This window comes from Sitophilus oryzae, unplaced genomic scaffold (assembly GCF_002938485.1).
Source record: "Sitophilus oryzae breed Bouriz unplaced genomic scaffold, Soryzae_2.0 scaffold_381_pilon_pilon, whole genome shotgun sequence".
In the NCBI taxonomy this organism is placed as follows: Eukaryota; Metazoa; Arthropoda; class Insecta; order Coleoptera; family Curculionidae; genus Sitophilus; species Sitophilus oryzae.
The window spans coordinates 3,067,122-3,089,364 of NW_022146953.1; the positions used below are offsets into that span (position 1 = coordinate 3,067,122).

Genomic DNA, 22,243 nt, shown 5'->3' on the forward strand with positions numbered 1-22,243 from the left:
TTTTTTGCTAGTTTGCTAATAATATGAGCCCGGAATTATTAGCAAAATCTTCCTAGTCATTCTTAAATATATTCTTTTTACAGAAATTATAAAAATATTTAGAGGGTGATTTCCTTCACTTATTTTGATCATTTTTTTCGCTGTAATATGTACACATTTTATGATTAATTATATATAAAACATTATGGATAAAAAGTAGAAATCACCCTGTATATAATACTGATAGTACCACTGTTTCAAATTAAAAAACTACTGTCTTATTTTTCATTTAAATATTATGAGTTTTCCAAAAAAAAAGCATCATTTCAAAGCCTACCTTGACGCTGTTTTTTTTTCGATGGTATAGTATATATTATCATAACCTTCAAAAGTAGTTTAATATAATTTGAAACAGGAATTCTATCAAAAATATTTTTTTTAATTTTGATCTAGATAAATAAATCTATATTTTTACTAAAACTCTTACTCAAACAACTCAATATTCGTTTTTTAAACTCTGAAATAGACAACACACGTTAAAAAATAAACAACATAGATAATCTAAATAGAATCCATAAAAATACTCTTTCTTTCTTTCTTTTTTTGCCTATTTCTTTCACAGATATGCATTTAATAAAAGCTCACGTTAGAACAAATTCTTTTTTCTATAAATATAAATTCTGTACATACAAGACGCCGTTTTTTTAAAGGTATCTTTAAGACATAGACATTAAAAGATGTAGATAGCACATTCTAATATAAAATATGCAAAAAAATAGATTTAGAATTGAAGTTGTGTATTGAACTAGTGACAAACGATGTATCAAAAACTGTGATTTAATCAATGATATCATAAGGTTACAATATCATACAATGGCTATAGCCATGGAACAGTATAAAAGTGATGATCAAATCATATCAATTTATTTGAAATTTTCAAAAACGGTAAAGAGGAAAAATGTTTCTTTTATCGAGATCTACCAACCCTGAAAATATTTGCACTTAAGACTCACCCTGTATATACAATAAAGATCAAAAAGAAATTATATTTTATATGCTTACTGTGACATTATTTTCATTTAATAAAATAAATTTTTATTGCAATCAATTGCACAACCATAATTTTGAGGAATTTTTCATTTAACGAAAAATATTTATTGAACTACTAATTTTGGCTTTTGGGAAAGTGCGTTTAGGTTATTTTACCAGCTGCATCTCGTTATAAAAGCCAGAAATATCAAAATAAAAAATGGGAAAAAATAGAAATTCAGAGAATTATAAAATTATCTTGCATTTCCTGATCTTCTGGAGTACAAGTGTGACACAAAAAAATTCTTGGAAATTCGCAAATCTCTGGAGACAATATTCCGTCGTCGGAAGCAAAAAAATACAAAGAATAAAGAAAAAAACTATTTAAAATATTTAAATTCAACTATTCGAGGACACTTTAGTTTTTTTTAAACAGATAGGTCTACAAAACCGTTGACGTTCTGTTAAAATGACATTATAGCAAGTTAAACTTCAAAATTAACAATTACTACCTGATAATAATAACTTTAATCAGTCAGTTCTTTGAAGAATATGTGTCTATCTATAACTTTTAATACCTATGCCCCACCATTTTCTTCATCATTTAAACAAAATACATAAATGCAATAAGAAAAAACCAGTAAAAAAATCATCAAACCACAACAACTCCTCAACCTCTTACTTAAACATAAACCAAAGTAACACGTCCTTCCGCAGCGACATGCGCGCCCTCTGGTAGGTGAACGTCAAAAACAAAGCTTCGAGGCCCGCCACAGATTCAAAAAACTGCGAAGGAACCAAAGCTGTTGAAGGATCGAATTTAGTGACAGCTGTCAAACGATGGTGTTGACGTTTATTCTGTAGCCATCCGCGAGGGGCTGAAGTCGCGGTTGACTATGGAAAAACCGCGGAATTCTTCCTGGTTGATGGACTGGAGCACCTCGTTGCTGACGGGGGTGAGCGTAGGCTCTTCCCTGGTGAATTCCGCGTCGAAATTGGCCACGTCTTTGCGGCTTCGCTGCGAAAGGAAAAGTAAAAACGTACAGAAATGTTTGACTGATAGCCATCAGGGTTGGTTAGGTAGAAAATTTAATATTTTCCAGGGATCGAAAATATCATGATATTTATATAAATATATCACATGATATACAGGGTGTCCCACGCTGAGCGTGCATTAGAAGTTTCTAGAGAACTACAACATCTAGCTCGGAGATTTTTTGCACACCGTAGTTTCACAACGAGATCTATCGATTAAAAATATTTTCAATATGACGGCACTTCCGGAAATACCGGAAGTTGACAGCAACTTTCTTATTTTAAATCGGTGTCCCCATTTTTTACTATGTACTTAAATTCTCTGTAAAATTTTATGAATTTTGATATTAAACACTCTATATCTAACATTGACTGTTTTTGAGAAAAAAAATATTTAAAATTTTTGAACGAAAAAAACTGCCTTTTACAATTTGTAAACAAAGGTAAAGTAAACAAACAAAAGAGAATACAAAACAAGTATACAAATTACATTGTCAGTCTTATTGTTTAAAATAAACATTTATAAATGTTTACAATGTCAAAGAATAAAAAAATAATATTCAAAAATATTTAGTAAGTTTATAGTAAATATAGTAATAGCACAGATTAGGTATACTATATGTATACAGATAAAAATCTTATCCCTAACTCGTGATACGAAAATTGTTTTTTATGACGATGTGCAAACGAGTAAAATTTCCTCTGCGCAAAAATAAACTCGCGTAAAATAACAATAAACAGCGTAATAGAGAGATATCGCTAAACCGAATAGCGTGCATGGACGTTAATAAGGCCAGGTGTTATTTCCTTTACGTGAGGTGGTATTAACTCTCTTCATTTATAATTATCGGATCGGAAAGAATTCTGTTCGCGTCGCGTCCGCTATTTAAACTTAACCTAACTTTGAATTTAAAACTTTGAAATTGTTTTGTTTACTAGGTATTTTAAAACTAAAGGGCTAAAGTGCTTATTTCCAGTGCTTTATTGTTCAACGTCTGCCAGTGGGTTTGGGGCAACAAGAAACAAATTCTCTTAGAAGGGCTAAGTCGTCATCTGCTGTAAACCTAAGTCTCTTTATAGGTTCTTTAATATTGGAAGAGGTGGAAGCCATATTTTGGGCCATATTTATTTAATTAAAACTAATCTCAGCGACTTAAATATCAAATTACCTAATAAAACTAAAGTAATAATTCAAAACAATTCAAACATAACCTAAAATAAAAGATCTCACATGCCCATTTAAGCAATTTTTAAACGTTATTTAGAAAAAGCGCTTGGTGTAATTGATCCGCAAATTACGTCAGGCGGTAACGTTATTAGCGGGTGTTGCGTTAAAAATTGACTCGCGCCAACTCGCGCATATTGTAACCATGATAAGGTAAGCGTAAATACTGTGGCGCTGTGCACAATTTTAGAGGCCATAAGTGAGCGTGCTATGTGCGCAAACTAGTAACCTAACTAGTGCCCGATTCCGAAAATTGGAATCACGAAAAACAATAAAGAAAAAACAAAGTTTATAATCTCTATAATCTGTGGTAATAGCAAATATTAGACCAGTGTTTACAAGATCAAATTCGATTATCAAAATATAAGTCATCTACGGCGTAGAAAGCCTTGTCTAGTAAATAAGATTTCAATGCTTTTTTCGGGTTATATAATATTGAACTTTTAACTCTGAGCGTGGGGTAGGTAGATAAAGATCTTGCTCGGCGTTACTGAGTGGATAAGTGTGAGATGGCCTTTCTCTTGAGAAGCTGATACTGATAAAATAGTTTTATACTTACAATTCTTGGCCTAAACGGTGGTTTAACTTTCCTAGTTTCTAACGCGTTCCAGTCAATTTCTCTGAAGAAAGCATGCATCAAAATGGCAGCCTCGCAACCCTGGTTCACCTGGCAACCTAAGCGTCTGTTCGGGTTCTTTGTCATGAACCCTTTTAAAATGTGAACCTGAAAAAAACATTTAAATGCATAACAAATCTGAAATAAACTTTATTAGAAAAAATCGTCCCAAAACATTCGTTGAAAAAATCGATTTTCTGGCAAAAACAAAGAATTTAAGTTTTCATTCGTTTATATATTCAAAATCTACATCAAATTTCCTACAAATCCTGAAATATTCATAATTTTAGCACTATATCCACTACTTTTCTGAGACCTCTACAAGTCTAAAATATAGACTAAAATAGACATTTTTTCAATATTTTTCCCATACTAATTACAGGTCGTAAAAAAGGGCTCTTAGGAGTATCAGACTAGATGTAGGCATAATTTAAACTACCAGAAAAAATGTGATAGAAGTTAAAAGCGATGATAACGAAAATTTTATTTTAATATATGTATTCTACCAGAACTTAAAGAAGCTGCAGAAATAGCAAAATCAAGAGAAATGAGAGAAAAGTGCCAATGCAATAGCTAGAAATGTTTCAAGTTTTTTAAAGTTTTAAATAAACCATTTTTTAATGCAAAAATTCCAAAAAAAAAAACGTTAGAAACAATTTTAAGTAAAAAAAGACTAAAAAAGTGATACTTACTGCTTCCTTGCTAAGCCATACTGGGTACAATACATCGTCGTGTAAAATGGACTCAAACAAATCATCCTCATTATCTGCCTCAAAAGGAGGCTGTCCTGCCATCATTTCATACATTAGTACACCTAGTGCCCACCAGTCTACGCTTGCGCCATACTCCAACTCCTGTAAAACATAGAGAACATAACGCATAATAATATATGAAGAGCTAGAGAAAATATGTATAAAAATCTAACCTGTAAAATTTCTGGGGCAATATAGTCAGGAGTGCCACAGAAAGTTGTGGTAGTGACACCATCAAAGATGCCTTCCTTGCACATGCCGAAGTCGGCCAGTTTGCAGTGGCCTTCAGCGTCTAAGAGAATGTTGTCCAGCTTCAAATCTCTATATACAACGCCGTTCCTGTGCAAAAACTGTAGTGCCAACGTTACTTCGGCAGCGTAGAATCTAAAACAAGCATTGTATTGAACAAGTTAAAAACACTTGGAATTGAGTTGGTGTTCGCCAGTGGTCGCGCTATTAGAACTCTGAATTCAAAAATCGATATCTCGAAATCCATTAGAAACAATTGATTGTACTTTTTTTTTCAAATAATTCAATTATCAATACCTGTCTTCACTGACATAAACTAAACATGTTGACTAAATAATTTGAAATGTTTTTGTGCTAAAATTCAACAGAAACTGTTTAATTAAAATAAAAAATAAAAATCTATCCAATTTATTATTTCAGTCAAATAACAATCTATAGTCTGTCCGACGAGAGGATTCATGACAGTAACAGTTATGTCAGTCATTTTAATTCATAGGGAAATTGTATTTTCTGTCAATTTTTGGATGTTGTCTGTCGAAATCTTCCCTGACTCGTTGAACAGACTATACTCAATGTGTTTATTTTTTGTCAATAATGACATGTATTGACTATTTCCATTCTAAATATCTTGAGAACGGTTGCTTGTAGCGATTTTTACCAAGAGGCATTTTTCACGTAAAAAGTCACGGAGATGTATATTTTTTCACTCGGTAGTTTTATACAGGTATAGACGAAAAGTTATTACTCTTCAAAACAGTCAAAACACATGTAGGTGGCGCTCCCTACAAATAAGAGTCATATTGACATCAAAATCAAATTTACCATGTCAAAAAACTCCCAGATATCAATTTTCATCTAAATGTTGACGTTACTTCAGAAATTATTTGGAAAAAATCGAAATAAAAATGAAACTCCTACACCCTATATCTCCAAAACTAGGCATTTTAGAACATACATTTATAATGACTTTTTTACTTATTTGAACCTCTCTAACAAACAAAAACCTCTCTAACCCACAAAAAAATATAAACTAAATATTCTGCAATCAATTTGAAAATAAACCAATCAAAAAGCCTCACCTAGCCCTGGGTTCATCAAACTTCTTAGCCCGCTGAATCTGGAACATCAAATCTCCTCCATTAACATACTCCATAACGAAGAACAGCCTGTCCTTTGTCTGGAAGCAAGAATGCAGGGCAGTGAGGAACGGGTGCTTGGCGGCCAGCGTCAAGATCCGCTTCTCTGTCATGGTGCAGTCGACGTCATCGTCCTGGATGATCACGTCCTTCTTCAAGACTTTGACGGCGTAGACCTCGTCGGGCGAGCCCTTCTTCTCGGCGAGCATCACCTTGCCGAAGCTGCCCTTGCCCAGGACCTTGATGAAGTGGAAGTCGGCCAGGCCGATGGAGTTCTTGCCGTTGGAGGATTTGTCTTGTGATTCTCCTTCTGGAAAAAGCGAACCGTTTTTTTGAACAAGTCACAACAAAGCCCAATTTACACTTGTCAAGAAGCAAGTTACTAAATTAAGTACTAAATTTAGTGACCTGCACGATGTAAACAACCCGATTTAGTACATGCGCAAGTAGCAAATTTAATAAACTGTTTAGTCAACTGAATAGAAACGATTCCTATTTAGTTGCGCAAGTGGTCATCCCGACCTCTGTTTTTGAGCAGCTAAAGCGCCGACTAAACAAGTGTAGACCGGCTAGTTTAGTCAAGTTCATTAGCAAAGGCTACTAGCGTTTATTTTATTTGAATTAACATAATGCACACATAATTTTTTTTATCGAAAAAAAATAACACCTACACACCAAACATAATTATAACAGAGTTTCATACATGTTTTAAACAGACATTTAAAACAGGTAATGGTATTTTAAACTGGTTTAAACATGACAGCATAAAACAAGCATTAACGTAGTATGGTGTTTGCTTCAATAGTTAAATACTTACCACTATTTGGCAACTTTTCTTCCATCAATTTTGACAAATTTTCATCTATACTGGGTTCATTTCCAGACCCCGAATTTTCACCACCATCTGAAGGTCCTCCATTGCCGGAACCCGGTACCAACACCTTACTTCTCCGAATTGGTGTTTTACTGTCAGGTGATACTCCTACAAGTCAATTAAAATCAAAATTCACTAAATAAAACTACACCAAAAACATTTATATTGGTATATTATTTCTATAACTCAACATCAATAAAATAAAGACATATATACATAAGTAATAATAAAAAAATCCTATTACAACACCTATTAAATTTACCTTTTTTGTTTACTATTTTTATAAAAACACTAAAATAATTCATAACTAGCCAAAAAAACAAGTAGGTAAGCCTCTAGAATGTTAACAAAAGCTCACTGGGCCAAATAAAAAAATGCCAATCAAAATAAAGGAGCTGGCAAAGCAATTTTAAACAAATAAACAAAAAATGTAAATAACTATACCTGTGTTTAAACTGAAAGTAGGTTAAAGTAACTTAAGCAATCACAACAAACCAGCTGTATAGTAAAAAAATACTCACGATAGATTACTAATTCTTTTTCTACACTTTTGGAGTATAATCGAAAAAAAAACGACGTCAAGGACGGCTAGGGAATGATAATCGATGATAATTTTAGCAGGTCAATCTCTAGAACGTTTCCAGGCACACAAATTTATTTTCCAAAAATATTTTTTTCTCGAATTTTTAAACTACACCATTTAAAAATCATTTTTACTGAATATAAAAATAAATTACAAACTTCTAAAGGTCAACTGACAGTAAGCGCCATTAAAAAATAAAAAAGAGTACGGGCCAAGAAAACGACGTCTAGAGCTTGACCTCGCGAAAATTATCATCAACTATCATTCCCCAGCCGCCTTTGACGCCGTTTTTTTTTCGATCGTACGGTAGTACGTAAAAGTAATTAAACATAAGTTTTGTTTGTTCATTGTTATTTGGATCCACCAACAATAAAAAAAAAGTATTTTTGCGAAACTAAAAATCAATAACTGCTAGTCAAATATACAGGGTGGTGCAAACTATATTTCGGAAACTTCGGCAGCGTATTCTGCAGATAAAAAGAAGCAAAAAAGTTCGTATAGATGGAACCTCCTGTATATTATTGCATATTTCGGTCATGCCAAAAAACTCCCAGACACCAATTTTCATCCAAATATTGACCTTACTTCAGAAATTATTTGGAAAAAATCGAAATAAAAATGAAACTTCTACACTCTGTATCTCCGAAACTAAGCCATTTTAGGACATATATATTCTAGTTAATTTTATTAGGTTAGCAATTTGCGGCCATGCAAGGGCCATGTTGTTGCAATGCCATCTCTAATAGAACAGCCCCGGGCGGGATTTATGACGTCACGCTAGTTAGATACTACCGATTAATAAATATGTTGTAGAATACAGGGAAAACATACATTCCTCGTATTTTTGGTTTGTATTTTAAAAATGATATAGTTTACATGAAATATACATAATATTAAATTAATAAACATAATATACAGGCTATAATGTTAGCCAAAACGTTTTTTTTAACCAAAAAAAAATATACATATTTTACAACATATCTATTAATCAGTAGTATCTAACTAGCGTGACGTCATAAATCTCGCTCCGAGGCTGTTTTATTAGAGACGGCATTGGTCTGATATTTAGAAATGTAAAAAGCTGATGATATTTTACTTTTGACAATTATGACATTTCGTGTTGATTTTTGCAAGACGAGGAAGAACTGTTACTTGTTTTATTATTTTCATTTTCTATTTCACGAAAGTATAAAGAGTTACCTATCTGATTCCTTCAGGCCTGTTCAGGCACTCAATTTAAAGAATATCAGTAACTTTTACAGAGGGATTTTATATTTGCCATGTTGTTAAAAAATAACGGTCAAAATTCAAAGTTATTCATTTTATAGACTATAATACCATTCAATCTATACTTAAAGCTAACAAACTTAAAGTAAACGTAAATCAAAAGCAAACAAAAAAAATGGACATACCAAGCACAACAGGCACAGACAAAGGCTCATCTTTACCTATAGCTGTCAATATTTCGGCCATTTGTTTTGTGTTGATGCCGCAGTTGTTGGCAACGTTCTTCTGGCATCGTTTGTGCACGTTCAGGGAGCACGCCTCGCACTGCAGGCCCTGCTTGATCAGTCCGTAGAGCAGTGAGCCGCAGTGATCGCAGAACGTGAACCGCTTGTAGTTGTGAACGACGAACCGGTGAGGGATGTTCACGTTGAACCCCGTACCTTGTATGGTAGGCTAGAGAAAAAAATAAATCCCATTAAAAACACAGAATGTAGAAAAATGTCAAGACTTGCAACGCGATTTTTCCAGTAGGTACAAAAAGTTGTGAGATCCCATGTAAAACTAACTCTATGGAGCTAAGTTTCTATGGAAGAATTTAACATCCTGTAGCTACGAAACAAAGCAGAATCGAACCTATGTTAATATGAAAAATGATCTTATTTTTACGTGAGCAATCTCCCCACGAGAGATGGCACATGTTTTTTGAAAACCCCTGTATAAAACATAGTAACTTTTACCGAAAAAATATTAAAACCTTGACACCCTGTACCAAACCTAACCAGAGACCAACCCAAATTCAAAAACAAACAATAGGAAAGGTTGAAATATCCAGGACAACGAGTCTAGTCAAATTTTAACGCAAGTCAAAAAATGTCAGACGAAGATTTGGAAGAGGAAAAAGCTGGAGAAGAGGGTGAAGGAAAGGAGAGATATCCTTATGGAGAGTATGAAGGGGAAAGAGACGATCAGCTGGATAGACATGGGTTTGGAAGTGCGTTGTTGCCCAATGGAGATATATACGAAGGAGAATATTACCATGGAAGAAGGCATGGAAAAGGTATGCATTCTGGAACTCCGAATTTTTGGAGATATATGTATTGTTTCAGTGAACTATCCAGACATGGATTTCTTTTAGAGTCTAGATAGTCTAAGAGCTAAAGACGTTTCCGACAAAGTATTTTTAAATTTATCTTTGATATATCTTTTACTATGCTCTCTGCAACAGCATGCGGGCCGTCAGCTCTCCCCCGTATGCTCTCTGCTGCATGCGGGCGTCTGCAGCATGTCTCGCTGCCGATACACGTTGCGTTCACTACTGCGCATCGGAAGAAGATAGTATATTTTTTTTTTGTTTAGTCCGTTAAATTCTAGTATTGAATATAAGACGAACAAGTCTCCATAGCGAAGCGCGCAGAGGTTACGCCTATGAAGCGAGGAGTCCGAGTTCGAGACCGGCTCAGGGTATAACTCTTTTATTTTATTTTCGTTTATATTCTGATAGTAAAGCATTAAATATTTGTTTTTTATCACCAGCTTATATTCTGGTGTCCGATATTTATTCAATACTAGAATTTAAAGAACTAAATAAAAAATATAGGATCTTCTTCCGATGCGCAGTAGTAATCGCAACGGGTATCGGCAGCCAGACGGCCAGCACGCTGTTCCAGAGAGCATAGTAAAAGACATGTCAAAAAGCCAGCTTTGTTAAAATACTTGTTATTCCGACGTTGCTAGCTCTCGTACTATAAAGCCTATTTTACCTTAAAATGAACTTCTTAGATTATTTGAAGAGTCTGATGTGGAAAAAAAAATCTAAAATATGTTATTTTATTTTCTATATGAAATACCATAACCGATAATGAAAGAATCATGGGCTTGTTTATACCCGTTTCTACCTTTCTACGATAGATAAATGAAACAAGTTTAGATTGGAAAGTGCCCATAAGGACAATGTAAACACTATTTGGCGCTATTCTTGCAACGGTCGCGACCCAAAGCTTTTGATAATTTCGGATCAGTTCGGCCTTTTCCGGAATTATGTCGCCAAATATTTATTCAAATTCGTTTTTATTTTCTTTTAATTTTATAAATAAAATACAGTGTGTTTCTTACAAAAAACTTTATTTGAGATTTTATAATTTTTGAAGATTCTGACTTTGACAAGAAAAAATTATTTCTGTTCTTGTTTACGGTTGTTCTTAGCAACCGCTATAGCAGCGCCAAATCCCGTACAACGTATGTACCCCTAAACAATTTAAGTTTTGGCAGCAAGCCAATCTAAACTTTTTTCTACCCGTTTCTACTGACAGTGGTGAAGGTTCAATTTTAACAAACATTGCGAATTGATACATGGTTGCCAAATCAGCTAGTCAATTATCCGGATTTTAAGACTAGTTATCCTTTTTTTGCGGAGAGAGATTCAAAAAAGTAATGATTTGCCGGTAATGTACAACGAACTAGTAGAGAGGTGGACCTTAAGTTAGGATAAAGTCTAGCTATAGCTCTAGCAATCAAACACGCTTGACATAGCCAGGGAAGATTTGGACAAACGACAAAAAATGTTGTAGAATTGTCCTATCATACAATTTTTAACTGTACGCTAAAGCAATCAAATTAATAAAGTCACAAGTAGGTATAGTGACGATTTGGGGTTATTCTAATTCATATTATTTATAATCAAATTTTGACATTGTTTTCATCCAATCACATAACTTTTTATGATTCTTCAATATATTTTTAGGCTTGTACTGTTTTAAAAATGGCGCTAGATACACTGGATTGTGGCGAAAAGGTCTAAAACATGGCCACGGAGAATTCTTGTATCCTGATGGGTCGAAATACATAGGGAATTGGAGAAAAGACTTGAAACATGGACAAGGTACTTATTATTACGTAAACGGAGACACTTACGAAGGATGCTGGTACAGAGGATTGAGACATGGTCTAGGTAACTACACTTACAAGTCGGTAAATGTCACCCACTATGGAACATGGAAAAATGGAAGAATGCAAGGTTCTGGAATACTAAACTATCCATACTATAGGTAATTTATCTCAAGAGCCTTATTTTTTTAAATCTATAGAGAAATCAATAAAAGTTGACTTGCACATCATCAAAAACATCGAAACTACAATATAATCGAAAAAAAAACAGCGCCAGCGATTGTGAATGAGTCTCACAAAAATTGAAGACTAAAATGTTATCCAATTAGAACTTTACATAGTAGTCGTGGCAACACTGCAACAACTATTCATTCGTCAAACATTTTGATGACGTGGGCGCAAATTTTTGATTTTACTATAATCATTTGTTTGGGACACCCTCTACATAATATACAGGGTAGTCCGAACTGTATGCCGGAAACCTCGGCAGCATATTCTGCAGATAAAAATAAGTAAAAGAGTTCGTATAAATATATGTCCTTAAATGCTTAGTGTCGGAGATACAGGGTGTAGAAGTTTTTTTTATTTCGATTTTTTTCAAATAATTTCTGAAGTAACGCCAATATTTGGATGAAAATTGGTGTCTGGGAGTTTTTTGACATGAAAAATTTGATTTTGATGTCAATATGACTCCTACTTGTAGAGGGCGTCACCTACATATTTTTTAACTGGTTTTAATAACTTTTCGTCCGTACCTGTATAAACCTACGGAGTAAAATATATACATTTAGGATGTTTTATACGTAAAAAAGGTCTCTTGGTAAAAATTGCTACGAGTAATGGTTCTCGAAATATTTGGAATCAAAATTATCAATAACTGTCATCATTGACATAAATTAAACATGTTGCCTAATTAGTTGTTAGACTGAAATCATAAATTTGAAATGTTTTGAACTGTTTTATCATCATTTTTACCAAGAGATGCCATTTTTTACGTAAAAAATCACGGAAATGTCCATTTTTTCACTCAGTAGTTTTATACAGGTACGGATGAAAAGTTATAACTCTTCAAACCAGTTAAAACACATGTAGGTGGCGCCCCTACAAATAGGAGTCATATTGACATCAAAATCAAATTTCTCATGTCAAAAAACTCCCAGACACCTATTTTCTTCCAAATATTGACGTTACTTTAGAAATTATTTGAAAAAAATCGAAATAAAAATGAAACTTCTACACCCTGTATCTCCGAAAGTAACTATTTTAGGACATATATTTATACGAACTTTTTTACTTATTTTTATCTGCAGAATATGCTGCTATACGACGAATACAGTTTGGAACACCCTGTATAAAAAAACTGTATATAAAACAAAGAATTAGACTGATAAATAACCACAGATAAATTAGAAGTACATTTTTTAAGTAGATATCATGGTAATTTCGAAAAGAATTTGCCTAAGGGAAAGGGATGCTTTACTTTTGATGGAAAATACATGCAGCATGGCTTCTACATTAATATTAGAGACCCAGCTTTCGATTATGTAGGAGCTGACGAATTAAAACTAGAAGAAACCAGTGAAGAAAAAGTAGAAGATTTGAGAACACCGCTAGGAATAGGTAATATCTTATAAACATATAAGTGTTCTTAAACCATTGTCTTAAAAAAGCTCCAATATAACTAACAAAATGTCTGTGTTCAATTAAATAATTGTTCAACGTTATACTATACAGGGTGAGTCTTAAATAAGTGCAAATTTTTAGTATAAGTTATATTTAGACTCCAGAAACACGTCAGATTTTTTCGCCAAAAAAAAAATAGAAAATTTGAGAAGATTTTTGGAACTTTTTTTAGTTTTTAGTTAAAAAACATAATTTATTGATAATATTTCAACATAGATAGCAGATTAAATTTACGAGAAAGAAAACCCAGAAAAGATCCAGTGGTTCTCAAAATTTAAGCAAAAAATATTTTTTTTAAATTTTCAAAGCAAAATAACTAGGTTATTTTGGATTTTTTTTATCGACCTTCAGCTGGCATATGACAAAGTTAAAAGGACGGAGATGTTTAGAGCATTAACAGAATTAGGGGTTAGCAAGAAATTGACAAAGATGATAAACCAATCCACCAATCCAACTCTTGACGCGCACCTACAACGTCCTGTTTCCGAATAGGGACGAATGGGATAAGCCGAGAAACGGCTTATTACTTGCGGAAATGTGTTGGTACACGGACGGATCCAAAAACGATAAAGGATCTGGCGCAGGAATTTACTGCAGCAGTTCAAAGACTGAGATCTACCACAGTCTTGGAAAACACACCACAATTTTCCAAGCTGAGCTATATGCGATTGAAACCTGTGTGCAACTGCTGGTAGAACAGCAATACACCGGGAAAACAATAAGCATATTTTCGGATAGTCAAGCCGCGTTGAAAGCACTTGAGGCAACGAAAAGCATGTCCAGGACGATTCTTCATTATAAGAAACTACTCAATATATTAGGAGATGGAAATAAAGTGTCGCTAATATGGATACCGGGACATGTCGGCCTAGAGGGAAATGAACGTGCTGATTCCCTCGCCAAAACTGGTGCAGGCTCGCCATTCGTGGGCCCAGAACCGACACTTAGCGTACCAAAAAATCTCGCAAGAGACAGGCTCTGTGAATGGGTTAGGGGTGCGACGTTTCGGGATTGGTATGACAGTCCCGGAATGGAACATGCCAAGACAATCCTAGCAGGGCCATCCAAACGTAGAACAGATGAACTCCTAAAGGCTGGTAGGAACGGAGCGCGTACGCTTACTGCAGTATACACGGGCCACTGCCGGCTGAAATCACACCTACAGAGGATGGGACTGGTGGAAGACGCCGAATGCCGACTCTGTATGGAAGATGACGAAACAATGAAGCACGTTATGTGTACCTGCCCCGCTGGGGGCAGGACCAGGTTTGAGGTGTTTGGCAAACCCACGCTAGACCTATCAGACCTAGAAGACATATCACCCTCGGACATAACGGCCTATGTTAAAAGGCTGGTTCTTGAGGGTGAACTTTAATGCTCTTTTTCTATTAAAGAGCTTGTAGAAACTGAGCCAAAAAAGGCCCTCGGCGCCTCAGTGGAGGGTCCCACCTGGGACCCACTCTTAGTAAAATACGAAAATACGAAGATGATAAAAAAATTGACACTTCAAGAGACAGTAAATGAAGTCAAAGCAAACATGAAAACAACGGAAAAATTTATAATCAGGGACGGATTAAGACAAGATGATCCACTATCTCCAGTACTGTTTAGTGTAGTATTAGAAAAAGTTATAAAAGATGCGGGAATCAACAGAGAATCAAAAAGACACCAATGCTTAGCCTTTGCAGATGATTTAGTTATCTTAGCCAGAGATCGGAAAGAGCTGATATCGGTGACCAAAAGACTAGAAAATCAAGCGCAAAAAGTAGGCTTAGTGTTTACTGAGAAGAAAACGAAATTTATGGTGTGGTGAGACAGGGATTTTGAGAAGGGAAGATGTCTACAAATAGATTCTGAGGGAAGGAAACGATACAAGTTTGAGGAAGTAGATACATTCACATATCTAGGAGCCGTATTTCTAAGAAAACCAAATGTAACTCAAGAAATTATTGCAAGAATAATGGCAGGAAATAGATGTGTTAGCACACTACAGGAAATTACTAAGAGCAAGAACATCTCTAGAAGTTTAAAAATCAGAATGCACCAAACAATGATACGACCAATAGCGCTGTATGCATGTGAAACGTGAACGTTCAATGCAACGGAAAGTTCGAGGCTAGAGATTTGGGAAAGAAAAATCCTGAGGAAGATTTTTGGAGGAAAGAAGATAGACAACATATGGACCAGAAGAACAAATGAAGAATTAAAGCAACTATATCGGGTACCGATTATAAAGGGAGTAGCAAGAGCACAAAGACTGAGATGGCTGGGACATATTGAAAGAATGGCTTGAAGTAGGAATTGCTAGTATGATAATGAAACGTGAAATAGATGAAAAGAGAAGGAGGGGTAGACCGAGAATCAGATGGAAAAAGGATGTTGAAGAGGACTTGAGAAGGATAAGAGTGGACGGGTGGAGAATAAAGGCGAAAGACAGAAACAAATGGAGAAAGATAACCAATCAAACCATGAGCCTTTTAGGCTTTTAGGGCTATTATATATATATTTTGGATTTATTTGAAAAACGGTAAAGAGAAAATGTGTTTCTTTTATCGAAATCTACCAGCACTGAAAGTATTTGCACTTATTTAAGCCTCGCCTTGTATATAAATCAATATGTATTCATTTATCATAACATCCATTTCAAGGCAATCATTTTTGTTCTTAGTACCAATATGGAGAGCCAGGGAAATAACCGAGTACAAAACAGAACTTTTACCGCCAGAACCAACAGCGTTGATGGTAAAAGACTCTGAAGATTCCCTCCTAGATATCATAGAATATCTTCAGCAACAATATGACGAAGCCAAGCCCTCGGATGAAGAGGAACATCGTACCACACCTTCACCTGTACCTCAAGACTTAATTGTTGATATTGCTGGACTAGATTTAGATAACCTTTAAGCCTATGCGTTGTTGTATATCGTTCAAATAATTAAAGTTTCAGTTGTTTAGAAGCTTTTTATTAATTTAAAATGTTCGGTTAAGTGCTGTTAAGGAGGTGGGGAAGTTGCACGCAAGAGTTTTGATTGCATTGGTTACAACTTCCATGCGGAGGGTGTTAATCTTTTATTATTATATCAAAAAATATCAGAAAAAGACACCCTCCGCATGGAAGTCGTAGCCAATGCAATCAAAACTCTTTCGTGCAACTTCGTGGTTATAAATATAACAAAAAAAAAATTAACCCCCTCCGCATAGAAGTTGAAACCAATGCAATGAGAACTCTTCCGCGTAACTTTGTGGATATAGGTAGGTATATTTAATTATTGTCGATCTCATAATAGGTAATTTATTTAAAATCCCTAATAACCCGAAAAAATAGAAGATATGGCAACGTTGTATATTTTCAAATTTCTTGATTAGGTCTAGAATATATTTGTCTCTCTCATTACACAGGAGAGAGAAAGAAGGATATATCAAATGTCAAACTTCCACCTGGTCTGAATTTTCTTTGTTATTTTGTTAAGAAAAGTGTTTTTCAGTAAAATTTTGGACATTTTTCTATCCCCAATCAAGTGTGGCTTTTAGATAAACTATAATATAATGAAAAAATAGTAAAATTATTACTTTAGAGGGCCGAAATAAAGAAAAATTCAATGTTGAAATAATTTTCCGTTTTTTTGAAAAACGGTAAGAAACCGCCAAGAAAAAAGTTCAGATTCGTAATCTACGACCTCAAAATAGTGTGTATACCAATTTTGGTGAAAATCGGACGATTTCCAGTTTTCCCAATAATTACCTTAATTTCTTATTGATAAACCTACCTCTTCTTTCATGCCTGGACATTTTGTCAGTACTAGTCGATGACATCTTTTATGAACAACGCAGGTGCAGACTGTAAAACAACGTAATTTTAATATTATTATAAATAAAAATCCTCGATTATATTAACTTAACGAAAATATGTTACGCCTAACACCAAAAGTGGAAAAATTACTGTGTTAAAGCATAATAAAAAAAATGACATTTACAAAGGTTATTGAAGCGTCTGAAAATATATAGAGAAGCATGACATATAATACAGTTTAGTAAGAATTCAGTGATATATGACCTTGAAATTAAAACTCTAAAATTTCTCTCAAACCATGACGTTGTTTTTTAAGTATGAAATTTTTTATTTAGTTTCAATGTCACATGTGGTATATTTGTGATTTTTAATTATATTTTTTTGAAGTAATAGTGAATAATAATTGCGAAAAAATAAATAAATAAATGTGATAAAAGTAACTTACAAAACCTAAAAAAGCTAAAAGAGCCATGCCAGTGTATATGGTGCTGCAAAAAAAAAATAAAAATAAAACATTTATAAAAAATATCAATTTTGTTAAAAATGGCGTGTGTACGTATCTACAGGGTGTCCCAACATTCCGTGGACATAGAATTACTAAAAAAGAAACACAGATTACCTCTAGACAAAGACTTTCTTTAAAAAAAAAATTAAAAAAATAAAAAAAATAAACATAAAATTTAAATTAATTAACCAATAGGTTTATTTTTTATTGTTGCCCTCTAACGGACAATTGAAGCGCTTTTGTATAGACCCCAATATTCTGACCCCAAAAATACATAGTAGATCTTTGTCCACGGAATATTGGGACACCCTGTATAAGTATATTGATAAACAACCACCATGCAAGTGTAAGAAGGACCTTAACCAAAAGTGGCAAAAAATAAAGAAAATGTGTGACTAAGTAGTTGTTTTCGTTAAACTGTAACCAATATACGTACTATACAAAACTCTATTAAGTTCAAAGCCTGTGTGATTGTAGTTTTTCTATAATACGGTATATTGGTTAGATAAAGAATAAATATATAAGCTTGAAGCTGCTTAAATACGTTTATATACATGCTGTAAATCAGATCGTACCTTGACATTGATAGCCTTGCTTGCCCAAACCCCTGAAAAAATGAAACCACCAAGTTAGACAACCCAGAGTGCAGAATGCTCGTAACTTGTCATATGTAAACATAAACAGCCATAAAGTCAGAGAAATACGTAAACACAGACACTATAAATCAGATTAAAAAAATTATCTATACAATTCCATTGCTCTGAAATACTATAATTACAATATAATAATAATTATACTCCTGCACCTAGTACCAACAAGTCTTTAAGAACACCTCTATGTTTAATTATTTCTCTGAGACAAAAATCGCTCTGAAATAAGTTAATGTAAATATTTAGCAATGTGCAGTTCTTCTGAATTCCTTGAGACATCATAATTTGTCAGATAATGTCAAAATAAGGCTGTCTACCCCTCAAACCAAGATTTTCCTAAATATTTTTATTTTTATGATTTGCAATGAATTATACAATAAGATGTGCTGATAAAAAACAGACACAATTAAATAGTCCAATTTTAAAGAAATCCTCTTTTTCTCCTGTTTATTATACACTGTAAACGCATTATTTTTTTATTTACTAATATAAAAGTAGACACAGATTATAAATTTATTGCAAAATGTTATGCTAAATTTTCCTTCTCCAAAATAAAAAAAATAAGTTTTCTGGAGAACACGCTGTATAATTTTAATCCTAAATATCTACAGGTAGGTTAAGCACAATGTGAACACATAAAAATACACAAAAGCCATCGAAAAACTCACCAAATAAACTCTTTGCAGTGTGAACAGAAGGTGGGCTGTCTTAAAAAGGTGGCCATGAATTTGTGTCCGTTAACTTGGTGGACGCGCCGACGCATAGCGCCGCGACGCCTGTTGAAGCCCTGGCGCTCCTTGAATTCCCTTGGTTTAACCCCATATTCTGGAAAAAAATCATAAATTCTCCATGTCTAAGGGTAAAAAAAATGATATCGAGATTTCTACGGACCAGTTTGGACGTGTCCTATGAGGGGCGGGGCAAAGATCGACGAATTAAAGAGACAGAAAGAGGCTGACACGCCCATTAGGTCACGCCCTCATAGGGACACTTCCAAATTAGGCTAGAGGTTCAAATGTTTTTAATTATGTATAATATACAGGGTGTGATTTATAAAATAAACAAAAAACGGGTATTTTACTTTAACAAGTTGTGTAACTTACCCTTTGATGTATGTTTCAAATCTATTTTTACATGCAGACGTCCTTTAGGCTCTAAGTTAACCTGAAATAGTAATAATTAATAATTGAGAAACCACATACATAAATACCATTAAAATACATTTGATGCTTTAAAAATTATACTTCATTTAACAAACTTTGTTTAAATAAAGGAGCAAACATCTGAAACTGATAAGAATTTATAAACATTCCAAACCCATAAAAACAAATTAGGTACATATACCGTATGATCGAAAAAAACAACGGCGTCAGAGATGGCTATGAAACGAAGATCGCTGTCATTTTATATGGGAAATGTCATCGATTGTCATTTTCCAGCCAACAGGACGCCGTTTTTTTTCCGATCAAACGGTATTTTAAATATCGTAAATCAAATACCATAAAATAACTTATGTACAGGGTGGGTAAAATTCGATGCTTTTAAATGGAAACACCCTTTTCTATAGGAGATAGACAAAAACTAGTATCGGTGTCTGGAGCTCAATTTTTGTCAAAAACATGATGGTGAAAACCGCACATCAATATCTGTTACCGTTTCGGAGTTACGGGGTGTTTTTCAAAACTATGCATTTTAAACAAATCGCTGTAACTTTTTTGCTATGGAAAATTTTGTATTTTTATGAAAACATTTCCAAAGCACCTTTTTACGTAGAATTTAATGGTTTAAGTATAATTTTTTTAAAATTAATAATTTAAGAGTTATCAACAGAAAAATTGATTTTTTATTTGGGACACCCTATATATTTTTAATTAACTGAAAAGAATTTAAAATTACCTTTCCAAAAATATAGTACACTTTACAGGAAAAATCATGTAATTAGATTTTTGAAAATATTTAATAGGTACTTAAGTAGAGGTTTTTTGGATATTTTCGAGGATATTTTTAAAATATTTTAAAAACCAACAAAACCAGAAACATTATAGGTAATGTTACTTATTATTTCTAAAAAAAATATTTGAAACCCATCAAAACCAAATTATTTTTAAATTACGTAGTTGAACAGGTGATTAAAATTGCTTGTATAGATATAAACAAAATTTAAATATATTTTCTCTGAAAATAAATAAATGATCAGGATTCCCTATTGAACTAACAAAAGTGTCAGTGGTGAAACATTTCAAAAATTTCTCTGTTTACAAATTTGCAATCTAAATTCTCTAGGTACAACGTGAGAAATATAAAATAACACGCGACCGGTGCTATCCCCAAGTCTCTTCCTATATTTGTTCAACTGTACCTGTCAATTTTGTCGTAGCTACCCTACTGTTGCCAAGAATCATCCTGATACATTATTTTACATAAACAGAAAAAACTCCTATACTGTAAAGCTAAATACTCTTTTAATTTTTGACAAATTCTTACTAAAAATATAATGAATAATTCGGGAGAAATCAGGTGACTGTAAAATAATTAAAATAATTTTCACTATTCCAAACGAATCATCTAAATCAACAAGTAACTAAAATGTATCTGAAACCTACCTATGTATAAGAAAATTATTTAAATTTCTTATTTTTATACTTAAAAAAAGCTTCTGCAAATGACTGGTATGTGTAGGCTCAAACTCCTATATATATATATAAATGTGTAGAAATATGTTTGATGGAGAGAACTAACTCACTCAGAAGGCAGTTTAACTAAAGAAATATTAATAAGTAAATTAAATAAACATTGAAATCTCATAGCAAATACCTATGTATTCAAAACTGAAGAAATTATAGTTACCTACCTACCTTATTTTCTAAAAAAGCTTTTAAAAATTACTTGTAAATGCCAATTTCCCTCAAAAGTTAGCAATATTTTTTCAACTGACACAAGAAAAAAACATTCGAAGAACATGTATTTGTTTACACTATCGAAATCTAAACTTCTCTACCTGTCAAACACTGATTGCTGTTGCCAAGGATCACCTGATCCAGATTTAACAAAAAATACCCACTTTGTATTGATTTCTCGCCACCAAACAACAATATTCCTTAACTTTTTCGCAAATTACGCCCGCTACGACCTTAAATAAACTCATCCAAACACTCTGGACGATGTTGAGACTGTACAAAGCCATGCCAATCATGGTGGAGTAGGTTTAAATGTTGTATATAGGGGTTTCAAGCACTCACCCAGAAATCGGTTTCATCCTTTTCCCTGGCTAGTAACTCCTCGAACGGAATCGTACAATTAGCGACGAAAACATCGGGAGGAATTGCCGCGTCGTGGAACACGGTGAGCGTGAGCGTTTTGCCATTTTCCGCGCTGTGCTCGAACACTTCGTTCCATACGGGGTCGAATGTTTTCGGTTTGGTGGTACTTTGGGCGAACTGGGCATCGTCCACATCGATGGTCACGTACGGATCGAGCAGCTGTTCGTCCGCCTTGCCGAAAGCGTGCCTCTTGGAGCAGTCGGTGGGCCGCAGGCCTTGGGCCTCGCATATTTTCACTCGGACGGTGCCCGTGAACATGGCCGCCGCGGTTTGCACCCGCACACGCACTCTCGATCGCGTTCGTCCTCGCTAGCACGCACAATTTATTAGCTACATAGGTGGATCGGGGATGGACCGTTGCTGGAACAGAGCGCGACGGATAAAAATCCAGAAAATAGATCGGGAGAAGCGGCAGCAGCAGCTCGACGTCGCTTGACAGCCATGAAGGTCGCGCGCTGACGATCGCGGCCGCGCACGGTATGCGTCGCGCCGCCCTCCCCTACGCTCCGACGGGATCCGTCCTTGTGCGGGGTTGCCGGACTGTTTTTTGAAAAATCCTATTTCTTTCTGATGCGTCTTTTTTCCTTTTTTTATTCCAAATAAATGTCTTTTAAATATACCAAATAAAATACCATGTATTGATACAACTTTTACAGAAGAACTGAAGACTAATTGTTAGCAGTTAAGTTTAGAGATAAACAAATTTG

At 34.2% G+C, this 22,243-nt stretch overlaps 2 protein-coding genes across 3 annotated transcripts; one reads left to right on the plus strand and one right to left on the minus strand.

Annotated features, from left to right (window-relative positions):
- Positions 1-1,608: 1,608 nt before the first annotated feature.
- Positions 1,609-22,021, minus strand: LOC115885350 (protein kinase C). 2 transcript variants are annotated; one of them, XM_030904233.1, is made up of 12 exons: positions 21,456-22,021; positions 19,320-19,380; positions 18,885-19,041; positions 18,142-18,173; positions 17,039-17,109; positions 8,927-9,158; positions 6,839-7,003; positions 5,965-6,331; positions 4,810-5,020; positions 4,577-4,738; positions 3,828-3,992; positions 1,609-2,026 (listed from the first exon to the last, which is right to left on the minus strand). In XM_030904233.1, exons 1-12 carry the CDS (start codon positions 21,792-21,794, stop codon positions 1,862-1,864), a joined length of 2,127 nt encoding a protein of 708 aa, XP_030760093.1. In that variant the 5' UTR covers positions 21,795-22,021; the 3' UTR covers positions 1,609-1,861. The 2 variants fall into 2 exon arrangements, with proteins under 2 accessions (XP_030760093.1, XP_030760092.1); XM_030904232.1 differs by having other exon boundaries at positions 8,891-9,158.
- Positions 9,557-16,214, plus strand: LOC115885351 (radial spoke head 1 homolog). The gene is made up of 4 exons (XM_030904235.1): positions 9,557-9,762; positions 11,446-11,749; positions 13,018-13,208; positions 15,940-16,214. The coding sequence occupies exons 1-4, from the start codon at positions 9,576-9,578 to the stop codon at positions 16,173-16,175; spliced, it is 918 nt and encodes a 305-aa protein (XP_030760095.1). The 5' UTR covers positions 9,557-9,575; the 3' UTR covers positions 16,176-16,214.
- Positions 22,022-22,243: the final 222 nt, after the last annotated feature.